The 25395-nt window shown below is 40.1% G+C and overlaps 1 protein-coding gene across 17 annotated transcripts in view; it reads left to right on the forward strand.

Moving 5' to 3' along the window:
- The window catches only part of PTK2 (protein tyrosine kinase 2), a 194823-nt gene that overhangs the window by 47206 nt on the left and 122222 nt on the right, over positions 1-25395 (forward strand). For 6 of the 17 annotated variants that reach the window (XM_068179974.1, XM_068180004.1, XM_068179990.1 and 3 more), the window contains exon 1: positions 10851-11019. The exons of 3 other annotated variants lie outside the window; for them this stretch is intronic. In XM_068179974.1, coding sequence (XP_068036075.1) covers positions 10917-11019 — 103 coding nt within the window. In that variant the 5' untranslated portion in view covers positions 10851-10916. Of the gene's footprint in view, positions 1-10685; positions 11020-12786; positions 13064-25395 lie in introns of those variants that run through there. 8 more of the 17 variants (XM_068179958.1, XM_068179948.1, XM_068179963.1 and 5 more) reach the window with 6 other exon arrangements.

The raw sequence follows: 25395 nt of genomic DNA on the forward strand, positions 1-25395 counted from the left end.
GATTGGAGAATTCATCTATATTCTTTTACAGGAGAAAAAAACATATCCAAGATCAGAGCCAGCCTCGCACATGGAGGGCAGTGTGCTGTAATCAGGGCATCAGGATATTGGGAATCAGCTTCTGCTGCTCCTTTACAGCACAAAACCTTCAGTGGCAGTCAATGAAAGTGTCTTGTTCTAGTGCAGAATTACTTAAGGAGAAGATGAAATTTGGCAAACTGAAGAGTCCAATAATCATGGTTCCTAAATACGTGTTCTTTAGTCTGTTCTGCTGATGCTCATGATGCATTCACTGTTTTTATGCAACTGTTCCACAGGAAGTGCAGCTTCTCTGAATTTCTGTAACCCCTTGCTGTAGTGTTGGAGTGTGTTACTACCCAGGGTCTTCACAGCAACAGCTATGGAGTAAAGGAATGGTGGGGGTAACACTGTGACTGAAAGAAAGAATCTGAATATCAAGCTGGATCTTGTGTAGTTGGCTTCTACAAAATGTTAGTTATTAGTGTGTGTTTTGTTCTGCAAGACCTGGGCTGGGAGTGGCTTGGGATCTTCTCCCAAAATACACATGAGCTTGTTTGAAGAGGAACATCACTGACTACAGTGAACCAAGAGGAAAAACACTGCATGGTGAACTTTAATCAAATGTTCTGTTCGAAGTTATGCCTAAAATGACCATAAATAAAGGATTATATGATCTTTCCTTTGGTTTATTTTTACATCCTTAATGTATAGTTTGAACACTCTCCTTGTGTCCTTAGCTCATAACTTGTTTGTTCTGGCTTTGTTTGCTCAGTGAAGACTGGGAAAAGGAAATGAGAACAAAAATTGATACTTATGGCTCCCTCCCTTCCCTTTTTTATTTTCAGAAGAAAATATTAAATTTAATATTTAAAATAAGAAAATATTTAAGAAAATATCCCATCACCTTATGATAGCCGTGGTGTGTCTTGCAGGCCTTTTCCCTGGGGATCAATACTTTGAATATGAAAAACTGCAAAAAATATTTTGTCAGATATAAAGCTGATGTTCTTCAGGTTTTCGTATGGAGGGGTCAGACTTAACCACAATAAAGTCTATTCTTGTAGCAAGTACATTTTTCCTCAGGACTTTACTCTGAAAAAGGGTCAGGATAACAGAAGAGGGCTATTAAATACCTGTGCTTCTATTAGTGGGCTGGAATTACACTTGAGATAGATGGGAAACTTATTAAGAAATTCTTACATTGTTTAACTCTAGCACAGAGATGTTTCCCAGATTATATCTTTATGCACTAATTATTCCTTTAAGAAGATCTTTAAAGTTTCTCGGTACTGTCCATTCAGATGACTTACTGGAATGGTTTCAGTGGTTTGATTTTTTTTTCCCATGACAATCGAGGAGAATTATCTGTGATTACTCTTTTTGTGAAAGGCTTAATACAGAAAAATACTGGAACTGTATTTCCAGGATTAATAGACTTTATGTTGTGATTCACATTGTCTTCAGATGTCTTATTGAAGCCAATTTTCATGGATTTGAAAAGCAGCTGAACTGGTATCTCTGATCTCCACTACAGATCTCTTCTCTGTGGTAACCAGAGACAGGATCCAAGGGAATGGCCTGAAACTGTGTCAGAGGAGGTTTAGGTTGGATATTAGGAAAAGATTCTTCACCCAGAGGGTGGTTGGGAACTGGAACAGATTCCCCAGGGAAATGGTCACAGCACCACTCCTGACAGTCCAGGAGTGTTTGGACAGCTCTCTCAGGCACGTGGTGGGATTGTCTGGGTCGTCCTGTGCTGGGCCAGGAGTTGGACTCAATGATTCTTGTGGGTCCCTTCCAAATCAGGGTATTTTATGATACTAAGGAAAGGTTAGACTGCTACTAAGGCTTTTAGTCCCAGTAAAAAAAAAAATTACTGATCAGCACTGAAATTCCTGCTGACTGTTCCCTGGTCATCTATGTGCCCTCCAAGAGGTGGAGTAAAAGGTATTATTGAAACTTGAGGCTTTGCAATAGAGAAGGGTGAGGGAGCCAAGTGATTCAGTGAGGTGTTAGAGTGACTACCACTGAGGTTCTGGAAACATCAGTCACACAATTACTGAGATTTTTATATAGAACTTCTAAAAGTAGAGTATTAAGTAGAAATTTTAAGGACAGTGATCAGGCTTTGTCTAATGACTTCAAAACGTGAGGGATGAAGGAATTCTGTCCTACCCCAAGGCAGACGTGACTCAAGTCATTCCTTGAAGATATTTAACCTATTTAGATGACAGTTTCACATCTTCTTCAGCAATTAAAAAATTCTTACTAGGCATTTATTTCAGGGTCCTTGAACTTTCCTACTGACAGTTTAAGTTTATGATGTTTCTTCTTCATGTCTGAGTGGCAGGACAAGGTTTATATTCTTCCTCTGTTTATGCAGTCACTGATATTTCTTTGTCCTGGTCTCATGTTCACTTAAAAGCTTGAGTACTGAGTCTTGAAATGCATCAAATGGGATTGTGGAGAGCAGTACCAGAGATTTTTTTGGAAGCTGTGCTCTGCAGCTCAGAACTGTGCGAGAGATGAGCTCTTGGCCCTGTCAGATGCTGTTACATGCTGACAGTGTTGGCCCTGTGATGTTTGGTAAAGTAGGTCATTCAGGCTGCCATCAGAAAGGAGTTTTTTTGGCTTTTTGATGTTTTGTTTACCATCTGAAGACATAGGATACTTATTTAACATCACTTCTTCAGATCTGAAGAAGGGCTGTGCCCAAACATCTTTCCCAGCTGTATCAGTTGGTTTTGTACATCTTGGTCCTGCCTATTTTCATTTTTATATCAGCATTCTTGCACATCTGTTTTCAGCTTCATCAAAGCCTTTTGTGCTGAAGTTGTCAAGTCACTGGGTAAAGCTTACTACACTTAAAGCTCAGCTGAGTTTGGAGCTACAGAGTTGCATCGGTCATCAATTTACTGCTGTGAAAGGATGCAGAGAGGGGATATGTGCTGCCTTTGACACACTGAATGCTGCTCCATCCTGGAACAGCTGGTTACCTCCACTAACCTGAGCTGCATTTGGTGGTGAGCTCCTGGAAGCCTTTTTTAAAATGAAGCAACAAGTTCTTTTGTTTTGGAGATCTTTGACACCATTCTGCAGGCATTTTCCTAGGTAAACAGAACTTGTTCAGCAGAACTGTGCAGTCTTGTGTAATTGGAGGAGCAAATGAGACTATTTAAGGTGGTGGATTTTGCATTGAAGAAAAGATTTTGTGTTAGCTGAGGATGACCTTTGAGTCCCTGTAGCAGCATAAAATGACTGCCTGAGGAGCCATTTCCTTCCAGTTCCTTGGAAGTTTATTGCTGGTTTCATGGATCAGCAGTGTAGCTGAAAGTTCCTGAAAAGTGAATGTCCCTTCTTGGTACAAAATAGGAAGAGGGGCTGATTAAAGTGAATCGGAATAGAATTTCCTGTGGCTTAGAGGTTCAGCTACACCTAGCCTCTACTAGAGGTTCTCCTAAACAAAGCATCAAACTATTTTTTTAAATTTTGCTAATTACAGAGGGGAAGGGGGATTTGTGCCTGTTTAACAATATTTTTTTAATTTTTAAAATATGCTTTTCTTTGCTTGATAGCTTAGGCACTGAATTTTCTTGGTAATAGAACAGCATTAATGTTTGTTTTATAAAACTTTAAAAATATGTTCTGTTAAAATAAAAAATTAATTTTTAATTTTCTGCTTTCTTAGACTTGAAGGGTATCTGCATTGGCTTGTTGATTTATTCTGTGACTGGAATTTTAAACTTAAATAGCTCTTTGTTTTAGCCTATAAGAGTTTGTTTATATATAAGGGATTTATGCTATGCTCATCCTTCACTGAGAAATACAATATGAACTGTTCCACCAGTGTGTTTTCATACATAAATAGAAAAATACTGCATTATTGTGAGGTCATGGATTACTGTTTTATTCAGTTTGTAATTGCATTTAATAGCTTGGGAGTCTGAGGAGTTGCTGATGTTATATCTGTGGTTCATGTAACACTGGGAGTCAGGTTCAACTTTTTCCTAAAAAGATGTTTGCCACTAAAAGTGTTTTGATGAGCTGTTGTTTTAGCTTTGTATTTGGCACCTGGAGGAGAAGCAGGACAAGGAAGACACGTCCAGGTGACACCATTTCTGGTAAATAACTGGGCCCTACATGGCTGCACAACTTTCTTACTTTTCTTTTGTTTAATTGGTCCTTAGATAGGAGAGAAAGCAGCCCAGAGACGATGAGACACTGAAGAGATTTGCTGACCCAGAAGCAACTTCATTTTCCTATATCCCTCCTAGAAGATGTAGCTAATTATTTCTAGGTTTCCCTTGAATTGATAAAGGTGGATTTTAAGAATCTCTAAGGTCAACTGATCCACCCAAGGATCCCCTCCACTGAACAAAAGTAATCCTCACAGAATGCAATTCCTTTAAAGAGCATCAAAGGGCTGGGGTCCTTCTCCTTCAGATACTTTCTGCTGTGTTTACTTCATAAATGGAAGGTTTTTGCCATAAAAAAGGGAAGCTTTATAAGGTCAAGAAAGGTTCTGGTGACCATTTGGATTGCTTTGTCTCACTCCTTCTCCAGCCAGCCCACAGTGGAGGCTGAAGGTGTGCAATGCAAACTGATAAGCACAGTGAATCTGTCACAGACCAAAATGATCAGATTTTATTTTGCAGTAAAATAAGGAATAGCATGTGTAGGATTCACTTTTTCTCCTTTTTTTTTTCACTTCTTCTCTCCAGGTGTCCATGAAGCAGATTTTAGCTTTAAGCAATGGAATAGTGAATGAACTTCTCAAAGATGTCTTGAGGATAGAAATTGTTTTGTTGGGTGGATTTTTTTTTTGTAAATAGCCTGGAACAAGAAGGAGCAGAGATTTTGAATCAGTGTCCTAAGGAAGGAGTAATTTTAAACCTTTTCCAGCTTTCATGGCATTGACTTTATCCTTCTCTGCAGTAAAGTCTTCAAAAAGTAAATGGAAGGAAGTAGGAGAAGATGAGCAGCTTAGTCCACCCACAAGGAAATCTGCTACAACTTTCATGCCTGAAAACTAATACAACCCATATGGGTTTAAAAAATGGCTAGTCTTTATTTATGGAATAATAAAAATAAAGTTAATTTAGTGTCCCTTTTAACATCTGTTGTCTTAACAGCATAGGCTGGGAGGCTGCACTGCTGCCTGCTCTGCTGCACAGCATCACAGGATCCCTTGGGAAGGGGAGGTATGGGAAACCTCATTAACACGGAATTCCTCCTGCTCTCTCCCAACACCCTGATCTGTTTTGCTCCCCACCTTACTACTACCAGTAGGTTAGGGTTTGAAAAGAAAACCAGTGAATTCTGTCAACTACTATTTTAAAATGTAGCTCAAATGATCCTAAGGCTAAACAGGTGACCTTGGTTCAGAAGGTCACAAAGTATTGTTTTAAAACTCCAAACTTCTTGGGAATACCCAAGATTATCCTACTATTAAGGTCACCAAATGGAGAAATATAACAATAAATTCAGGATTGTACTGACTTTTTGCCAAAAGAATGTCTTAAGAGATCCTCAGCAGTTTATATTCTAGAATGAGTTTATGTAAGTGCTCTCTATCTTTCCTCTTCAGGATAAAAATGGTCTAATGTAGTCTGGAGCATAGAATTAGAGTTTGCTCATATTGCAAAGTCTAAAATGATATCACAGAGGTGATGCTGCTTCTCAGTTGTGCTGTATCATTTCTGTTGAAAAACTGGGCTTGGATTTTGACACTTAAAGTAAAATATCATTTTTCTTTCAGTTCTGCCTGTCAGAATGCTCAGAGTTAAATAAGAAAGACCATCCCTGGTGGCAGGATAATGATGACAGAGCTTCTCAGTCTGCAGAGACCCTTGGAGGTCCTGGAGCCCATCAGCCTCTTATCCTCTGTGCCTTTGGCAAAGGGTGTTCAGGAGGAAACTGAACTAGAGAAGATGTGGGTGGAGCAGAAAGGGGCTGCTTAGGGGCAAGGATGGTAGAGACCAGGTAATCCAAGGCAGATTTCCAAAACAGCCTTAGCAAATCTGAGTTTAGAGTAAGGCAGAGGTTGGGAGTTGTCATTTGGGATTTGTTATAATTACAATGCACCATTTTTCAGTAGTTCCTGTGAACAAAGATGATGTTTGTTTGACTTTGGCTGAGAGGAAACTTAGGGTAGATAATATTTTCCACTTTTAAATAATGCATACACCCAAAGAATAATTTGAATATTTAGAAAAAACTCACACAAAGAGCGAACTTGAGGGAATGAAGATGAATGAAGATTATGGTGCAGTGTCTGGACAGCATGTTTGGGGAATTCTGGATGCTAACGTGGAAAAACAAATTAATTTGGATGCAGAAGATTGTCACTTGATCAATAAGCATGTTTTAATTTTTAGAACATTCATTAGGCACTCTCAACTTAATGGGCTGCAATTGTCATGGTAGAAAGCATTTGTGGCTTTACCAAAAATATCCTGCACTTGTTCTGAGGGTAAACTTAGTTTGAAAACTTTCTTAATCAGCTAGATGAATGTAATGAACTCTTCTTCCATCTACTACAGGAATATGCAGATCTCCTTCAAAACATTGCCCTTGTTCATCAGCTTCTAGTAATGCCTAGAGTGATACTGGAGTGTTACCACAGTCACCTTATACCAGCCCAGGCTGCTCAAAGCTCCATCCAGCCTGGCCTTGAACACTCACAGGGATGGGGCATCCATGATTTTTCTGGATGTCTCTCACCATCCTCATAGAGAAGAATATCTTCCTAATAATTTAGACACACATTCTTTCAGTTCAAAGCCATTACTCCTTGTCCTGTCACCATGTGCTGTTGTCAGAAGTCCCTCTCCAGGCACTGGAAGGGGCTCTAAGGTCTCCCTGGAGCCTTCTCCAGGCTGAACTTTCCCCACTCTCTCATCCTGTCTCCAGAAGAGAGGTGTCTCCAGCCCTAATGCTGATGTCATGGGTGTGCTCTGGGCTGTAGCTCTTCATTTTTGTTATAACAAGTGAATGGGCTGCTCTTTTCTCCCTTGGAGGAGATCTCTGTTGCTGTGCTGTTCATCTGGTGGCTGAGGTGTTGCAGGAGAGGAACTGAAAAGCAAATTTCTGTTCTGCTCTCCAGCACTGCCCTGGTACCGATCTGTCTGTTCTCTTCACAGTTTCCAAATCCTGATTTCAGTTTGATTTCTCAGCGCAGTGGAACTTGGACAAGTATTCCCTGTTTGGATCTGTCCTGGTCTCCTTCCTGATAGTGTTCCAACTTGCCAGCCAGTTTGATCAAAATTTGAATAGAGATATTAGCTGTTGTGACAAAAATTAGCTGAATAGCAGAGCGTTCTAATGATGCCATTTACTGGTGGAGAAACTGGCGTCAGTTCTGTGCTGATGAGATCTCTGGGACACCCCCAGGAGCTCCGGCTCTGGACATGACCATGGAGAAAGCCGAGGTTTTCCAGTTTGTCTGATGGGCCTGATCTTTATTTTTGTTTGGATAAGCTTGAGTGGAAAAAAATAGACAACCATTTATATGTCCCACAATTGTAAAAAACAAAACCCTGTTATTTAACCCTTTGTTCCCCAGAGCTTTTTGGTTTTTGAAGGTGACATCAATAGGAGACAGGCTCAGCACCACAAAGAAAATTTTAAAAACTTAATACCTTGATAAAATTTAAAAAATGCTTCTGACTTTTTCCTCCCCTCTTGCTTTCCAAAAGCTGATAATCAGTAGTCTTTAAAAGCAGGCTGAAATTGAGCAACAAAAATCATAGTCATAGCAGAAAAGTCTTAACTTGAATTTCCTTGGGGCAGAATGCCATTTCTTAGCTGACCTTGGCCTGTCTCTTGTTATTGGGGTAGTCTGAGCTTTTTTTCTGCTTAGAATGTGTGCTTCAGGAAAGTGGCCTGTGCTTCTACATATTCTTAGTAAAAACTTACAAATTCTTCATTTTGTAATAAATACTTTTTTGGGGTTTTTTTTTGATAGTTGTTATCATCATTGCTTACACAGAAACTACTACATAGATACTATCAGTCTGTGTCAGCAAATGCATCTTGCCAAGATGCAAGAACCAACGCTCCTGTTCCACAGCCCTGATTTCTGGCAGATGTTTCTTACCTCAGTAAATGGTATAATCTGATTGGCATTACTTAAAACAGATTACTTTACATAAATGCTACTCAGATACCTACTTGATGAGCAGTATTTATAAAATTTTGTAAGTACTCAATATTAAGTATACTGGAGATGTATTTAACTTCTCAAGTTTGTTTTTTTACTTTGTGCCTTGTCTGCTGTTGCTGCTGCATCCCTACCTGCCTTCCTTCCTGCAGCTTGGAATTTTGGGATCTCTGAACATCTCCAGATGTATAAATTTTATGCTTTTGGCCTTTTTTTTTTTTTGTGCAGAAAAAGATTATCATGTTATTTGAAAGAAGAGAATGAGCGTATGTAACAAATAGGTATTAAGTATTTTTAAAAAAGCGTCAAAGAAGCACTTGGTTTGAGGGAAAAATACATTTTCAGGGTGTAAAATGTTAGACAGCTTCTAAAATTGAATTTTAAAAATTCTCATGTTATGAAGTACTTAGTTTTCACCTTCATTTTGTAGCCTAATATAAAAAAAGAAAGGTAAGACCTTGAGAAGAATGAATATAATACTATTCATTCATACTATTATATGAGCAGGCAGTATCTCTTGACACTTGGATTGATAATCTGTATTAGCCTCATCTGTTAAAAGTGTAAAGAATACAGGGTCCACGCATTCTGTCTATTAAAACTCTCCTCGGCAATGCACTTACCAGTTGATTTTTAAAGGGTTTTGTTTTCATAAATAAAATTTAATTTAGACCTTCCCCTTTTTACTTCTTGATACTTTTTATCTGCTTTTCTGGAAAACATTTTCTTTTCATGGAAGAAGCACATTTTAAAAAATATATATTTTACACCCTAGAGCACAGATCAAACCAACTTAAGGAAAACTGAAGAAGTATCTGCAGTTTCCTTTTTCTAAGGAAACAAGTCTGACTTGCTCAAGGTCACCAAGGAAGCCCATGGCAGAGCTGGGTATGTGAAAGCAGCTTTCCTGCCCTGCCAGCTGCAGCGTCAACCAGAGAGCCACCGAGCCTGTCTGTGCCCCTTCTGTACCCACACAACTACAATAATTGGGGTTTAAATATTACTGTGGCATGTTTTGCTTTATTGTTGAAGGTAAATATAATCGACCTTGTCGCTAGAAGTGTTTGTCTCTCTGTGTAGCACTGAGGGGCTTGGAAAACTTTGTGGTGGGGGGAGGAAGGCACCCAGGCATGTCTTCAGTTCCCTTTGGCTTTCTTCAGCCCCAGAAAGAGCTTTGTGCCTGAGCAGTGATGCAGAACATCTGATGGGCTTGGTTGTGGCCTAATCTCTCTCTCCCCTTTTTTTTTTTTTTTCCCCAGTGAATATTTTTTCTCGTTTAAATAGAGAAACAGACAATAGTTAAATGCAGTTGCTGCTTCCTTTCTTCTTCTTTTTTTTTTTATCAAGAATTTTGACATACACCACTAATTCTGCAAGGCCAGTCAGTATATTGAGAAATGAGATGGCAGTAAAGAATGGTAATTAAACATATGCTCTAGACGAGTGCATGCTGCTACAAGTAGGCAGATAGGTTAAGTTGAAGGCTGCTGGCTTTAGATTAATTCCCTTTTGGTTCTAGTCTTGGATAAGCCTTACGCCTTACTGCTGAGGGCTGGGAGTGAGAAGAGATTACCGTGGAATATATAAAGAGCTTTAATGAGAAGTGCGAATCTTGCTCCTGTTGATTTTAATACGTGTTCTAGCAGAATCAGTTATTTATAATTTTTGTGAAATACTTTGCTGCAAAATGGATTTTTGCTGTATTTCCATATACACATTCTGCCTGGTTGTGTGATTATTATAAACAGTGGCTTTTGCAGAATTTACACTCACCATTTTAAAAGAAAACTGTTTGTAAGCAATTTTGGTGTTAGGTGCTACAAAGTTAAGAAGAAACAAAGGCCGTTCACCATCTGGGGTGAAATGTTTGAGGTGACCTTTGCCTTCTGATGAGAAGGCAATAAAGGAGCCCCGGGTTTAGAGGGGGCTGGATGTGGCACTGACTAAGGACTGGCGTGGGCTGCGATATTCATTCTTTAGGGCAAAGCAGCACTGCCAGGCTTCTTCCATCCATAATCTCGTGGAGTGAGGCAAGTGCTGATGGAGGGTGTGACCCCAGTTCCTGCTGAAGTTTGGGAAAGTTCTCCAGCGCTTATAGGGAAGTTTCCGTGCGCTTAGAGGGAAGTTTTGCGCTTTTAGGACGCCTGGTGCTTGTGTCGGTAAGCGGACACAGCAAATGTGTAAAAGCGATGGCAAAACGCGGCTGCGGCAGGGGAGGGGCGGTGCGGGGCAGCCGGGAACAGGAACATCAGCGGCGGCGAAGCGAGGCCGGTCCGCAGCCGGGCCGGGCGGCATTTCCAGCGCTCTGTCTTTGCGCAGAGGGTGAACTGGAGACTGCCGGGCGCGGGCAGCAGACGGGGATTAGCATATTAATGGGAGCCGGGTAATCGCCTCCCACCCCTGCCCGCCCTCCTCCGCAGGGCTCACTCCGCCTCGGCACCGCTCCCGGGGAGGAGGAGGAGGACGAGGAGGTGGATGATGCTCCTGGGCGGGGGGACATGAGGCAGCGGCGCGGCTTCTCCGCAGCGGAGCGCGCTGGAGCCCCGGGCGGGCCGGGGCACCGCGCTCCCCCCGCAGCCAGGTGAAGCCGCACCGCCCCGGGGAGGGCCGGGGCTCCCTCCTCTCCCCGGGATCCGGCACGTCCAGGCGGCTCCAGCCTCCCCCCGCAGGAGCCCGGAGCGCTGAATCGGGACATTGTGTGCCGGAGCTGGCCGGCTGCGAGCACGCTCTGTGTATGTGGCTGCTGGAGGTGGCCGGGCAGCAGCCCCCGAGGCGGGCAGGTGCGGGCTGCATGGAGAAAAGCGGCTGCAGCCCATTCCCCATGTGCTGGGCTAAAGGTACTCCGACCTTCTATTTTTATATAACCGTGTGTATGTATATATATATATATGTATCTGTATGCATTTCTTTCTCCCTCTTAATTTAACGTTTTACCACCTGTGGTTCTATGTTTTCTTTCCTATCAAAGCCAAGCGAGAAAATAAGTATTCTGGTCATGCGCTTGCAGTGCGGAGCTGCCCCTCTGCAGGAGCTGCTTCACCTGACAGCTGGGATGCTTCGGGATTTTTTTTTCTCTCTCTCTCTGCCTTTAAGAATGACTTGAAATGAAAAGAGTGCTTGAGCTGTTTGGTTTGTACTTGCACTGATGTGAGGATCTGACGTCTTTGTTTGTGATCTTTGTATGTTTGAAACCGCTGCGAGGGTGATTCTGCTTTCACTCACCTTTTAGAAGAAGTAGTTTTTAAGTGTCTGATCCTGATCGTAGGGAGCGTTTACAGTGGAAGACTTACATCTTTTTACTTGATGTCTCCGAATTTGCCACCCCTATTATCCACCCCTAAACTGATAGAATAAGTATCCACAGAGCATAAATTTATTACAATGAGAGGGTTGGACCTGAAATTGATGCTTAACAATAGTTAGATGGGCATGGGAAAGTCATTCACGTGATAATCTTAATCTAATTTGCCCCCCAAGACTTTAATATTTATTGTATTATCATCTGGACGTTACTTGTATACTGGAGTTGTGGATGTGAGTGTACAGGGATTAAGGTCGAAGTTCTGTTAGTAGCCAAAGAATCAAATCTTCCTTAGATGGAAAGCAGCTGTAAAAAGTTGAATGTTGCTGGTTGTAAGCATAACCTTCCTCTTGCTTGCTTTCATTTCAATGTACTTTCTTTTTTGGAAGAGAAACTGGCAGTGAAGTATTGCGTCACTGTAATCTTGGATCACGGACAGCCTGTTACTTCAGAAGTGCAGGACAAACGTATCCGAACTAAGGATTTGATAGGCATAGCTGCTGATTAGTTGTCTTGAAAAACAAATTAAATTTATTTGCAATTTTTATTGTCTAGTGATTAGGAGGGCACACGAAGAAGCATTTATCACTGTCTTTGTCTTGCCTGCTTTCTGCACCTTTCAGAAATATTCAGGCTAAACTAGTTCTTGCCACATATTGACATATTATAGCACATAGAATAGAAATTACTTAAAAATGGGAGAAGTTGGAACACCACACCCTGGTTTCATGAAGTGCAGAACCTGTCGGCTCACTAGGGAATGATATTTAGTAAACAATGAGTAACGGTAGCTGGAAACAAAGCTAATGCAGAGTGTCCTTTGCTTTTAGTAGAACTTGTTTACCGTAAAGGGGTAACAACAATGCCAGATCTGTGTGTCATAAATTGGATAACAGAAGCATTAGATGAAATTGGGATTCATCTCCTTGGACTGTTGTGGGGTCAGGATGAAGGTACCTCCCAGAAAGTAACTTTTAAAAAAGTAGGGAAGAAGAATATTCTGAAAGCAAAAGCAAGCTTTTGCCATCTGCTGTTCAGGCTGGTTAGTATTGAGGTATCAATTTCTCCCTGCTACTCCAGTCCCAGAGGATGCCCCAGCAGGGCTGGGGATGGCTGCATTGGGCCACGATAAAAGGTATTGATTCCCCCCCACCCATTCCAGCAACTAAAATGAATGAAAAATGATCCCACCTCTTCCTCTGGTCGCCTGTGTTCTCAGAACATAACTTCAGGGGAGATTGCTTGTCCATCCCCTCTGCCCCAAAATATGGAGAGCAGCCCTGTAATCTCTTGTTATTCCTGTTGGGGGGAGAAGGGGGACACCAGGGGTTGCATAAGAGGACAAAGGCACCAGGATCTTCACAGCTGCCAGTTGTGATGATTTCTAGAAAAAGCTTCATCACAGCCTCCCAAAAAAATAGGACAGATGAGAAATAGCTTGAGCTATATTTGTCATTGAATGGTGGCCGTGCCTTAGTCGATGATTACTTTGTGTACTGTTCACCGGCTTAACCTTAGGGAAATGAGACGGATCTGGCCTACTTTGATAAGGGCTGTGAGATATCTGCAGTCCAAGAAAGGTAATATATTAATGAGAGAACCATTTAGTTCTGATGTCTTTATTCTGCCTCTTTGGTTTTTCTGTTGAAGTGTCAGGTTACCTGTAGCAAAAACTGATAAAACTTTTAAGTACTTTATAATGTCTTACAGTGGGATCTTGATGTGTATGTTTTATTATCCATAACTTCTTTCTAAGTGCTCTGTTCTCTTTTGAGTGGGACAGATTGAGCTTTCATTGTACCAGGTGTGATCTCAGCAAATGTTTGTTCTTTGAAAAGGCTTTGAAATATTTCAGTGAGTCTGTGTTCATACACATTTTTTTTTAGCGTTCTTAAATCTGAAATCGTCAAATCTTCTTAGCGATAGCGTGGGATGACCTAATTGCAGCCAATTCTGTGGCTCTGTCTGTAGGACTGCTGCAGAGAAGAAGGTATTTGCTTGCCTTAGAAAGTATTTGTGTAAATCTGTGTTATTGGTTTTCTGCCTCCTCTCCACATCTCTAAATCTAATCTAAGTAGTGTTACTGAATGGAATAATGTAGTCTGGATCTGCACACTCCAGATTTTAGGGTATTCTGATGGATGAATGAAGAGGAAGCGTGTACTTTGTTGCTGGCGTATTTCTTCTCAGTAAGTCTGTATTACTTTAGTCAGGATAGGAGTAAGACAATTTTGGCTGCTTCCTCCCTCTCATTAAGTAATTTGATGTCAGGTCTTGTGGACTAATCATCCTCAAGCTCATTTACAACTTCGGGGGATGTTAAAGTGGGTGTCTTGACCCCTGAGCAGTCACCACTCCTTTCCCAGCTAAGTGCTGAAACTTTGTGCTGGTATCATTCAGGGGTGTTTCCTTTCTGCCTGTAAAAACAGGCTAGAAAGTAGTCATGGATCATTAAAGACTTTTCACTAACATCTCTGAAATTTGTTAAAATCATTAATAGTATAATGTATTACACTTCGACCTAGATACTTTTGCTAGTGAACTTTTTTCTTGTGTTTCCTGTGAATTCCTGCCATTTTAACCTTACACAATAACTGGGTGAAAGCAGTGTGAACGTGACAGCCAAGGGTAGTTGGGCAGCTCTGCTATAGGTCTGTGAGTTATCCACCCCAAGGAGGAGGAAGTTTCTTGAATATCTTCCAGAAGAGCTCTGTTTAGTCATTTATGAACAATTAATTGATGTAATTCAGTGTGCCATGTGAGTTGTTACTGCAGGGTGATCACGGTCCTTGAACTCAGCCATTCAAATGAACATGGAAAGTCTATACTGACTTAAAATAATTAAGCCAAATTCAGTTAAAAAGCTGACCTTGATTAGAATAAATATTAAAAAAATTAACCTGTGTTGTGAAATGTATTTAATCTGCTGAAAAGGATATTTGCCCTATCTCAAATGTTGCAATCTTTTTTTAAAGAGAGAAGCATTTCCAAGTTAAATGTTGTGGGTTTGTTTTTTTTTTTGAGCCCTGCTGATTAATGGGGTGTGTTCAGATAGGAACTGCTGGTCACGTGTTGAATATAAGCAAGATTGTTGGATGCATAAGAGAAGAGATCAGAGCTGTTCCTCCTTCATCTCAATGTCATAAATCTCTGCTGTTTTGCTGACAGAGTGATAACTTTCAATCCACCAGGCCCTTAGGTTTTTAGGTGATAGGTGGTTATAGAAAATGGAATCAGGGAAATTGCTGATACTGTGAAGGTTGTAGGCAGGTAAATAATCTCTAAAGCAAGATACTCTGCTTCTTCGACACAGACATTGTATATGTAACATGGAAATATAATTTTTCTTGTGTATAGAAAGGAAAAAAAGCCATTCTGTTTGTATGAGTGCTCTGCTGCATCTTCTCAGTGAGCTTCAGTTGAAGTGACTGCAGGGAAGCACCTGCTCTTGCACTTTTTCTTTGCTCTATAGGTGTAGTTTAGGAGTGACATTAGGTGTTTTTCCCTTGGTGGCTGAGGGGAAAACAGCTGGGAGAAGTCTGGTCTGTCATTTGACTGTCTGTGGTTGACTAACCACGTGGACTACATTGGCAATTTCCTTCTGAATGGTGATCTTGCCTAAACTTCAGTTAAACTTAGTAATAACTTTGTAGCGTCTTGAGCTATGAGGCTTGCAAACCATGAAGAGCATCTCTTCAGTTCCTGTTTTTTTTTGGGAGGTTTTTGTAGAAAGAAGAAAAATAACTTTTATCTCATCAAACCACTAATTCTCAAAGGCAAAAAGTTCATAGAATCACAGAATGGTTTGGGCTGGAAGGGACCTTAAAGATCTAGCTAGTTCCAGCTCCCCTGCCATGGGCAGGGGCACCTTCCACTAGATTGGATTGCTCAGAGTATCATATTCCTGATATGCCTGTATATATTTAAAGGTGGAAGATAATCTGGAAAAGCAAGGGGGGTTCTCCCCTTCAGTATTACAGCACAGCGTGTGGTAGCTCAGTATTCTTAAAAATTCAGGAACTATGCAGCTCCGGGAGCTTGCTGCATTCCCACTGGGGTGATTGCTCCGTATTCAAAGACGACTGGAATGGAAGATGGAGCTTGAGATATTTTTACAAGAAAGGAAAGTGATTGTTTTAAGGGCTGAGGGAGCATTTGGCGGTTCCCTGGGTAATGGAGATGTGTGATCTTATCAGTTGTAGCACCTGGTAATGAGCCAGTGAACCAGCTTGGAATTAAATTCTGAGCTGCCTGGAAAAAACCTAAAACTTCAGTAAGGAAAACAAAATGTTTGAAATATCCTTTTAAAGAAACATTGGAAAGCAAGCCTATAAGATCAAAGTGTGGAAGTTGGCAGCCAGGTGACTCTTTCATTGTTGGAAATGATGCATTAAGCAGAAAAGTTAACCAGGAGTTTATAGCCCTAATTGCTTTCTTATTCAGTTTATACTTGAAATTTCTTTATCACAACTCCCATTGTGTGTTTGTGTATATTTATTTTCTGTATGTAAAATACATCTACAGACATGTGCATTATTTGGTTTGCCCAATTGGCCTGGCAACACTTGAAGTATTTCAGCAATAGATACCAAAAATTATCTCTTACTTGTTTTAGTGTTTTTAGCAAATGCAATTCATTGGGCAGTGTCTCTTTTGGAAGCTTTTATTGGCAGGACTGTGGTACTGAAATGAGCTTTTGTGACTGGTGTTATATTTGTAAGAAATGTATTAGGTTGTCTCGATCCTTCACTTGCGGTAGTGTTGCTGAAATAGAATAGTTGCAAATTCATATCTTGTAAAAATGTTGATGTGCCAGTAAAGAGTATGTGTTTTTCATTAATTGTCTGGGGCAAAAGCCCTCACTAGTATTCCAAAATTCATAACCTGATATGGATTTGTTAATAGAATTATTAAAAACTTGAGACATTATAGATCAATATACACTGTAACAATACAGTAGGGAAACCTGTACAAGCTGCTGAATTCTATAACCCAGCACAACAAACAAAAGCCAGACATAAAGAACTATCTTTGTAACTATTACATTAAAAGAAGCTTAAGTACAGGACAATAAATGTATTTGATTAGAGGAGTTACAGAAATATTATATCATTCATGAAGATTTCATCATCATGCAAAAGCAATGAGATCCCTGCAGTATGTCCTGTTGAATCCATGTTGGGAAGTGCCACTTCTCCCTGGTGGGTTGTCAAGGACAGGGTTTACTGAGGTATGGAGGTAATTGAGGGGTTGCTGAGGTATGGAGCTTAGCTGGTGGTTGCCCAGCGCTGGGTGATTCTGTATTTATTGGCATATGGAAAGAGGGTAGGATTGTCCTCTTCTGATATTTAATGTAGCTTAGCATAGATATTAAGAAAAGCATTTCTGTGTGTATTCAATCCTGCTGAGTCATTTTATTGAAAATAACCTGTAAACAAACTCCCTTTTTTCCTTTATGGACTTGATAACTGAGGTTTGTTACTTTGCCAGAAGGGAGATTGCTCAATTCTCTCCCCAGGCACTGTCACTGCTTTCTGAAGTAATGTTTCTCCTGCCAATGATTTCAGATCCATAACAGCAAGCACTAGGGGTTTGTACTTTCTATTTAAATTGGAATCTGCAAGTGAACTGTTGTCCCTTGCTTTACCAATGAAATGTCTAAGGAGAAACAGCTTTTTCCATGGCCCAAGTCTCCTCATCTTGACTAAATACAGGAGTAAAATCAGTGTGTGCTTCAGTTCTGCTGTGATTTGGGACAGTGGCTCACAGCAACTGCAGTGATGTCCTGTGCAGGGTCACATCAGCAGGGGATGAGGGTAGTGAACTGAAGAGTGGCATTTTGAGACTCAAAGCTGAATTTTTTACTTCAGTTGGCTGTGCTGTAGAACTAAAGGTAAAACCAGACTTTCCTCACTTGAACAATGCCTCTTGATGGAGCAAAATTAATCACTAAATTGCCAGTATTTGGTCATGGATTCCCATACCGTTTGAGTTTTCTCCTTTAACATCCATGTAGAGGTCATTGAAGCAAGGAACATTTTCATCATAAGTGATTGCAGGGTGAGCAATGGTCTGCAGTCCTGTTACATCTTTATTTCTGGGAAAGAGAGTGGGAAGGAACTGGGTGTGTTCTGTAGCTTCTTAGTTGATTTTGGAAGATAAGGGGCAATAGGATTTAAACTGTTCTCACAACCTTTCTGCTAATATGTTTGCAACTCAGCAGTGATCTGTTCTTGCTGGTATGGGGAGATAGTAGGAATCATGTTCCTGAAATCTCAGTGTGTTCAGCTCAAAGGGGATTTTGTCTCGGATGTGTCACGATGGTTGGTCAAGATAATCTGAAGAATTGCAACAAAGATACTTTGGAGTAGAGCAGCCTTTTCAATTTGATCCTAACAAATTATTCCCATGCAACAAATTGCATTGCCAGGTACTTGAACAGCAGCTTTTTGTCCATTCAGGTGTTTGATTGCAGCAGTCTTGACTCATCCTGGCAGAATTAAAAGGTCTCTGATTTATGGTTGTATATAGCTGTACCTGTCAAATAGAAGCATGTGTGTGCTGCAGATATCCATCCCAGCCCCTTCCCAGGAGGAAAAGGCACTGCTCAGGTGACAGGGAGCTGTGTATCTGTTCCCAGTTCATGGCTGATTCCTGTGTCATGTTTATCAATAAGAGTGGCAAAGAAATTAAGATTTGCGTGCCGAGCTGTTCCTATCAGTGTCCTCTGGCACGGAAGTGGGATGGGCACATGAGAGTGGTGCTTGTCAGGTCAATAACTTAATGTTTTATCAACTAACCAGGTTTAGCAGAAGGTGGACTTTTCTGCATGTGTTTCTGAACCTAAAAATAAGGGAATTTTGTTCTGGTTGTAATTGTGAGGACTTACTGCCTGTGGTTTTCTTAAACAGAGATGGGAGGATGCCATAGAATCCCAGAATGGTTTGGGTTGGAAGGAATCTCCAAGATATTTCATTCCAACCACCTCAGCCATGGGCAGGGACACCTTCCACTGTCCCAGGTTGCTCCAAGCCCTGTCCAACCTGGCCTGGAACAGTTCCAGGGATGGGTCCAGCCACAGCTTCTCTGGGAAATCTGTGCCAGGGCCTCACCACCCTCACACTAGAGAATTTCTTCCTTGTTCCTTTTCTGTCCTTGAAATGAAAGATTTGCCCCTTCAATATTTTGTTTATAATTTTATATGTTTTTAAATACATACACATAGTAGTTCATATAGAGTCTCTAATATAAAATATCAAGTATATTATATACTGTTTTATAGTTACAGGATATATTAACTGGATATATGAATACAAGGCATCATCAGGTCTTTGGCAGGAAAATACCCATTACTTTTCTTCCTTCCAGAGTAATTTTGGTGTTTGTATAGGTTCTGGTTTTATGTGATGCTGAATAAACTTTTTGCTGGTTTTGGTTTCATTAATTTAGTTTTCCTGTAACAAGCTTTGTCACCTGTATTGATCAGTAGTGTTGGACTTCATGTTTGAAGTACCAAATTTGCACATCTAAATGTAATGTAAATATTTTTTTCAGTCTAGAGGTGCATTAAAAATGCTTTTTGAGTAATGCTCTTATCTGCCACATCTCACTTCTCTTCCCAGCTCTGGCTGTGATACATTTGGGCAGTTTAAGTAGTGTCCCACACTGATGAAAACCAAGGTATTGCAGTGGGAACAGGAGGACTTGCTGTGGCTGCCAAATAATTTCTGTGATAAACCATCCTTCAGGTAGTCTTCTACTCAGAATTATCCAAGTCCTTAATTGCTTTTGCTGAAATCAGTCTGGAATCTCTGAAATTGTTCATTCCTAAAATTTGAAGGGAAAATAGTTGTGCTTTTTCTGTGTCTGGTCTGTTCTGGGAGGGAGCAATGGCTATTGGAGATGGGAGAGAGAACGAGCTGGAAATGGGAATTATCTGAAATCAGGAACAAGCACACCCTGGATACTCCTGGATACACAGCCAGGTCATGTTCATCATTCCTGTTCTGTCCTGTAGGAAAAGCCAGGCAAGTTAAAACACAGTTAATATTTATCCAGTAGAGAAAAGCAATGGCAACCAGTCACTTCTGTTTAATCCAGATTTATCTGTAGTTTGTTTTTTTTATGTTAAAATCACAGTCAAGCCAGAATAAACCACAGTGGGAGAGTTTGGGTATAAATATCTCAGGAACAAGAAGAAACCATCAAAATGGGGGGAAACTCTCATACTTGAAACTGACTGTGAGATGGGATCATACTTGGGTCTGTATTTATAGAGTTCACAGAGGTCAAAAATCCCGGCTGAAGGATTTTTACATTCAGGTGTCTCAAATTACTTGTGTGGTTGCAATGGCTTGTGCATCTTCAGAAGAATGAGAAATGAAGTCATCTTTGAAACTTGCAGTCACAAATCTTCTGTCCTTCTTCAGCATGGTATTGGGAAATTCAGGAAAGTTTAGTATGAGCACAGTATTTGGAGACATAAAATAAACAGGGAGAACACCAAACCTCAACTTAAAATAGTTTTTTATGTCTGCCAAGAATAATAATTTTATTTTATGAATCAGTCACTGATGTCTCAATCTAGTGAGTATTTTCCTGTTCAGTGGTAGGAACATAAACAAGAAGTTGTGATTTTTTGGAATAATGCTGCATTTTGGGAAGTGAGGGTCATTCCCTTTCCCTGATGTGGGAATTATCGTAAATTTCTGTTTTGTTTCTGTCTGTGGTACACGTGATGCTTCAGCCCTACAATAATCATACAAAGCAGTAGTTAATCTATAACTTTTCATATGTTATTTCCATAAAATTCGTGAATATTTTCCCTTCTCTTTAGTTCTTTCCTTGCTCTGTATATCCAGTCTGCACTCACATTACTAATGTTGCTTCAGTTCTGTTGTAAATGGGAATAAAAATGTGCTGCTTTATCTCTTTTCTTTACTAGGAAAAGTATCTCCCAGATCAGGCAGTAGGTAGGGTGTGAGCTGTGCCTTTCTGTTCTCCCAAGGACAGCCTCCTGCACTGCAATAAAGTTGCTCGTAAAATGTGTCCTTTGTGACTGACTGGGCAGGTTTTATAGGGCTGGGTCCTTTCAGGTGCTGAATGCTTCCTCCTTCCTCATCCATGTGCACTCAGCTATTCCAGCACTCACCACCAGCACATTTGTGTATTCCAGTCTGCTGGAAATCCATAGGGGTGGGCATTGCTTTGCAGAATTAAGGCCCAACTGAAGAAGAAAACTGAATCTGGAACACTTTAGGTTGTGGATTTGTTAATTCTGGCCTGTATTTTATTTGATATTGATGGTACAGTGTAATTTGGCCCTGAATTTTTAGATGGACTATTATTTTTTTACTTTAATTATTACTTTGTATTTTTTTCTTTTTCTCTTTCATTTCAGACTAGAGAGGTGCTGTTTGTTTTATCACTGTGAACTGTTTTGTTTAGCATGTAAGAGAAGATTGTATAAATGTTATAATAACTTGATTTATAAGTTCAGAGCTTTCTGTCAAAACAACATGTTCATAGTCGCACTCCCAGCCTAATTTGTTATCTCCCTTTAATCTTAATTTTGTTGCATTGAAATAAATAAACATGGAATTTAAGCCTCTCCTGCAAGATGTCCTATAAGAATGAACAAATTCTCTTCAAAATAATTTCTTTGTAAATACCTTATATTGGTATACATCTTTGCTAAGTGCCTTTTAAAGCATCAAGATCAATCTGTATGTTTAATATATGCTGTATAGCAATATATTGTCTTTTTATAATTAAGACTCTGAAAGAACAAATCCAGCTTTAAATTTATGTTGTACATCTGGTAAAATGAGGAAAAAAAGGTATTTAGCTTTTTTTCCTGGACATTTGTCCAGTTTATAAAAGCAACAACTATGATTTTAGGTTGATTTTTTTAATATCAGACATTGCAGGTGACAGAACTGAACAATGAAGCAGACACACCAGGGAAATAATTGAACTTTTTCTAAGTCCTGTGCTTTTAAATGCTGTGACTGAATTGCGATAACCAAGGGAAGAGGGATAAAAGATATTTTTAATAAATTACCTTGTATATCATAAAAGTGAAGGAAATAGAAACTGAACCAGGGTTTTCTTTAGTTTTGGTCTCCAAAATCTTTATGCTCTGAGTTTCTTTTGATTAATTAAAACAATGAAGAATCTTGAGTTGTCTAGTTAAAATAAAAAAAGAAAATGAGCGTGCATTGGTGTTGAGAAGTCTTCCACAGTTCGAGTTGGCCCCAGAACCCTCAAGTCTGATGAAGAAGTCCTGAGAGAAGTGGAGCTTTCTGACCTTGAGCGTGGTAGGGGATCATTACAGTGAGTGGGGAAATGGGGCTGGGCTGTGCTGCCGGGATCTGTTCCTGGAGGGTTTTTTCTTACAGCTTTACCCTTTCTGTGCCTGTCTCACTTCTGCTCTAAGTGTCACACACAGTCTGTGCAGCTCAAGTTCTTGCTGTGAAAAATACATTTTCCACTAAGAAGGGTAGAACAGGGATGTTTTCAGTCGCTGTTAACAGGCATCTTAAATAAGGAATTAGTTTTGCCCATTAATGAATCAGAATTTGTTCTTTCTTAAAACTTTTAAAATGTGTAGCATTGCAGTAAGTTGAAAATAATGACTTGGGGCTGTTTGTTTAGGGGCTTTATCTTTTCTGTTTTTTTTAAAATTTATTTATCTTGCCTAAAGGGGTAGAGTAAACCATGAAGTCTCATCAAGTATGCTGTTCTGTACTCTTCTTTGTATTAGCAAAGTATTCTTCTGTTCACCTCTTAAAGTGGGAAAACTAATTTCCTTCTGGAGTGTGAAAATCATTTGCAGCTCATTTCTTCAGAGCAAATTGTATTAACTCTTAATGTCTCAGATTTTCTTCTGAGTGGTGTTGTCTTTGACCCTGTGTTTTAAGTGAGCTTTTCTTGTCGAATTCCTGTCAGCCATGAAACTCACTTGCTTAGTGAAATATTCTGCAGCTGATTAAAATGTAATGAAATCATGTTTTGACAAATGCTGAGCATCTTTAAAGACCTCACTTTGACATTTGCAAAATAATGGGAAATAATTAGAGGTTAGTTGTGCTTATGCTGCTGTTGACTGCACCAGGCATATCTCAAATTAACCTTTCCTTTACATTTCATTGTAGTTACTTGTTCTGTCATGTGTTTGTTCAGTTGGTCTGTGGTGGAAAAGAAGCATCTCATTACATGTTAAAAGTTCCTATCACCTCTTTAAATTCCAGTGCCTGGCTGGAGACCTGTGGATGGTGCCATGATAGTCAATGATCAGCTGTTTTGTTGATTTTGGTGCAAATTACAGGTGCTCATCAGCTTCCTTGTATCAGATGCAAACAAGCCTTACTTGTCTATCCTGTTCTCGAGAATTCCATCAACTTCTGCCCCTGTTAAAGATTCTTGGTCTTTTTGTTCACATCTGTCCATTTAGTTGGTCAAACTTGTCCGGGTACGAGCTAAGAGTTGATAAATGGCTTTAAAAAAAGAGGAAAAAGAGAAGGGAAGGTTGAAGTTGGAAATTACACTTGAATTGGTAATACTGATATTTTCACCAAATTATTTTTGCCTTCTTTAAGCATTGCAATGGAATAGTTCTTCTTCGTCTCCTACCTGTTCTGTGCCCCCCCTTTGTCTTTCCTCTTCACTTCTGTCTTGACCAGGTATTGAAAATCAGTAAATGTTATTGAATAGTTTAGCTGCAGAGGCTTAGAAGTGTCAGTTTTAGATTAAGAATCCCAAAAAAACCTAAACCCCCACCAAAACCAGAAAAATAAGCCCAGACTGATTTATTCTGTCTTAATGTGTAAAAGCAGCTCAAAAATCATTTACGCAGCAGTAGCAGGAGGACTCAGAGGGAAGCAAGGGCTCCATGGTTGGGAAGAGTAGATGAGGAAGTGCTTGGCAGGGAGGAAGGAGGTAGCAAGTTCTACAGCTTTGGAAGCAGCAAGGACAAATTATTAAGTTGGTGAAGCAGTCTCTGGTGACAACTTACCTGCCTCTGAAAAATTAACTCAAACCTCTGTACAAATACACTCTTCAGAAATGATCATATATCAGTTTTGTAGCTTCTAATACAGGTGTGTCTGAGAAACCAGACAAATTCCTTTAATGACATTTGGATGTTAAACTATACATGAGAAACTGTGTGCAAGAAAATATTTTTTTTTAAAAACTTGAAAAATAAGGCCTGAATGATGGGACATCTTTAATTTTCTTCGTTTTTGTTGGTTTTTTTAAAACATAGTTATATGAACCCTTTAAATGATCAGAACATACACTGTAGGCTTTTTGGATGTGTTCATAGATGGGCTTATTTTATAGGGTTGTTTATTTTTCTGATTTGTTCTATAATAAAATTATTATTTGACTTCTATTAGTTTCCTGACTTGATTTCAGGCTTTTCTAAGGGTGGACATCATCGTCTTGCCTTGGCATCTATTGACTTGTTAAACGTAGTCTATGGGAAAGCTGCCAAAGCTGCGTATCTGTATTTTCACTTGAACTTTTTGGAAGCACCAAAGGTTATATTTTACCTTTGGAACAAGTCCAGGGGAGGCCATTAAGTTGATAATGGGGCTGATGTCCCTTGGCTATGGAGACAGACCAGGAGAGTTGGGGCTGTTCAACCTGGAGAAGAAAAGGCTCCAGGGAGACCTTGGAAGGGGCCTGATGGGGCTACAAGAGAGTTGGAGAGGGATTTAGGACAAGGTCCTGGAGGGACAGGATGAGGGGGAACCACCTTAAGAAGTAGGACAGGAGGTTTAGATTAGCTATTAGGAAGAAATTCTTCCCTGTGAAGGTGGTGAGGCCCTGGCACAGGTTGCCCAGAGAAGCTGTGGCTGCCCCATCCCTGGAAGCATTCAAGGCCAGGTTGGATGGGGCTTGGAGCAACCTGGTCTAGGGGAAGGTGTCCCTGCCCATGGCAGGAGTTGAAATTAGATGATTTTGAAGCTCCCTTCCAACCCAAACCATTCCATAATTCCGTATTTCAGCTTCAATAACAGAGGCAAAAAGTGAAGCTTTTATGGATGTTCTTAGTGTAAAAATAATTTAACCCATCAGTGATTCAGTCTCTTTGGACAGCATCTCCTACTTGTGACTCTCTCAGGAGACTGTGTGGGCATGGCTGTTGTCTACAGCCTGTCCTTATGTTTCTTCATTATCCACTGCATTAGAGATTTTTAGAGAATCTTTTAATATCAGTTTATCCATCCTCGTGGATCTTGTAAATACTGACAAGCTCTCATCTGGAGTCCTGCCTTATTTAGGCTCCCTTCACAAGGCTCCTGCTCTGCTCTATTTTAGTTGCGCATCTTTGGACTTTTGGACAGTGCAGAAGATGTTCTGGAAATTCCATTGACTTTTCTGTTGAACCTTGGGGCTAAAATAGGAAAAACTTAATCCATAATTCTCTGCTGGCAAGGGGTTGTGTGATGCTGAAGACACCCACCCCTTGCCTTTAGTATGCATTAACAGAATGTCTTCTAAGTCACAAAGATCCCAAAGACCCAATTTCAGGCTAAAATTAGTAATCTGATGAAATATTGTATTTGTTTCGAATATTTCATAATATTATCAGTTTGTACAGTTTTTCCTAATGCTTGTTCCTGTTCATTTTGTGTAGGGTTTTAAGTGTTTCCAGGTACTTCTGACCCAGATACTTCTGACTTGTGCACGTTTGTGGTGTTGAAGGTGTATTGTCACAACAACATTCAGGTTTTGTACAGAAATATTTTTGTACATATTAAAGCACACGCACTCCTTGCTGAAGGAGATTGTTCTTCTATTTTCTCTCTAGCTACTGTGAAGTATCTATTTGAAAATAAATTCAAGCATATTAGGAGCACAGATTGCAAATATGTAAGATCTCTGCTTCCTAAGCTCATGT

The sequence above is a fragment of the Anomalospiza imberbis genome, chromosome 1 (genome assembly GCF_031753505.1).
Source record: "Anomalospiza imberbis isolate Cuckoo-Finch-1a 21T00152 chromosome 1, ASM3175350v1, whole genome shotgun sequence".
NCBI classification, from domain to species: Eukaryota; Metazoa; Chordata; class Aves; order Passeriformes; family Viduidae; genus Anomalospiza; species Anomalospiza imberbis.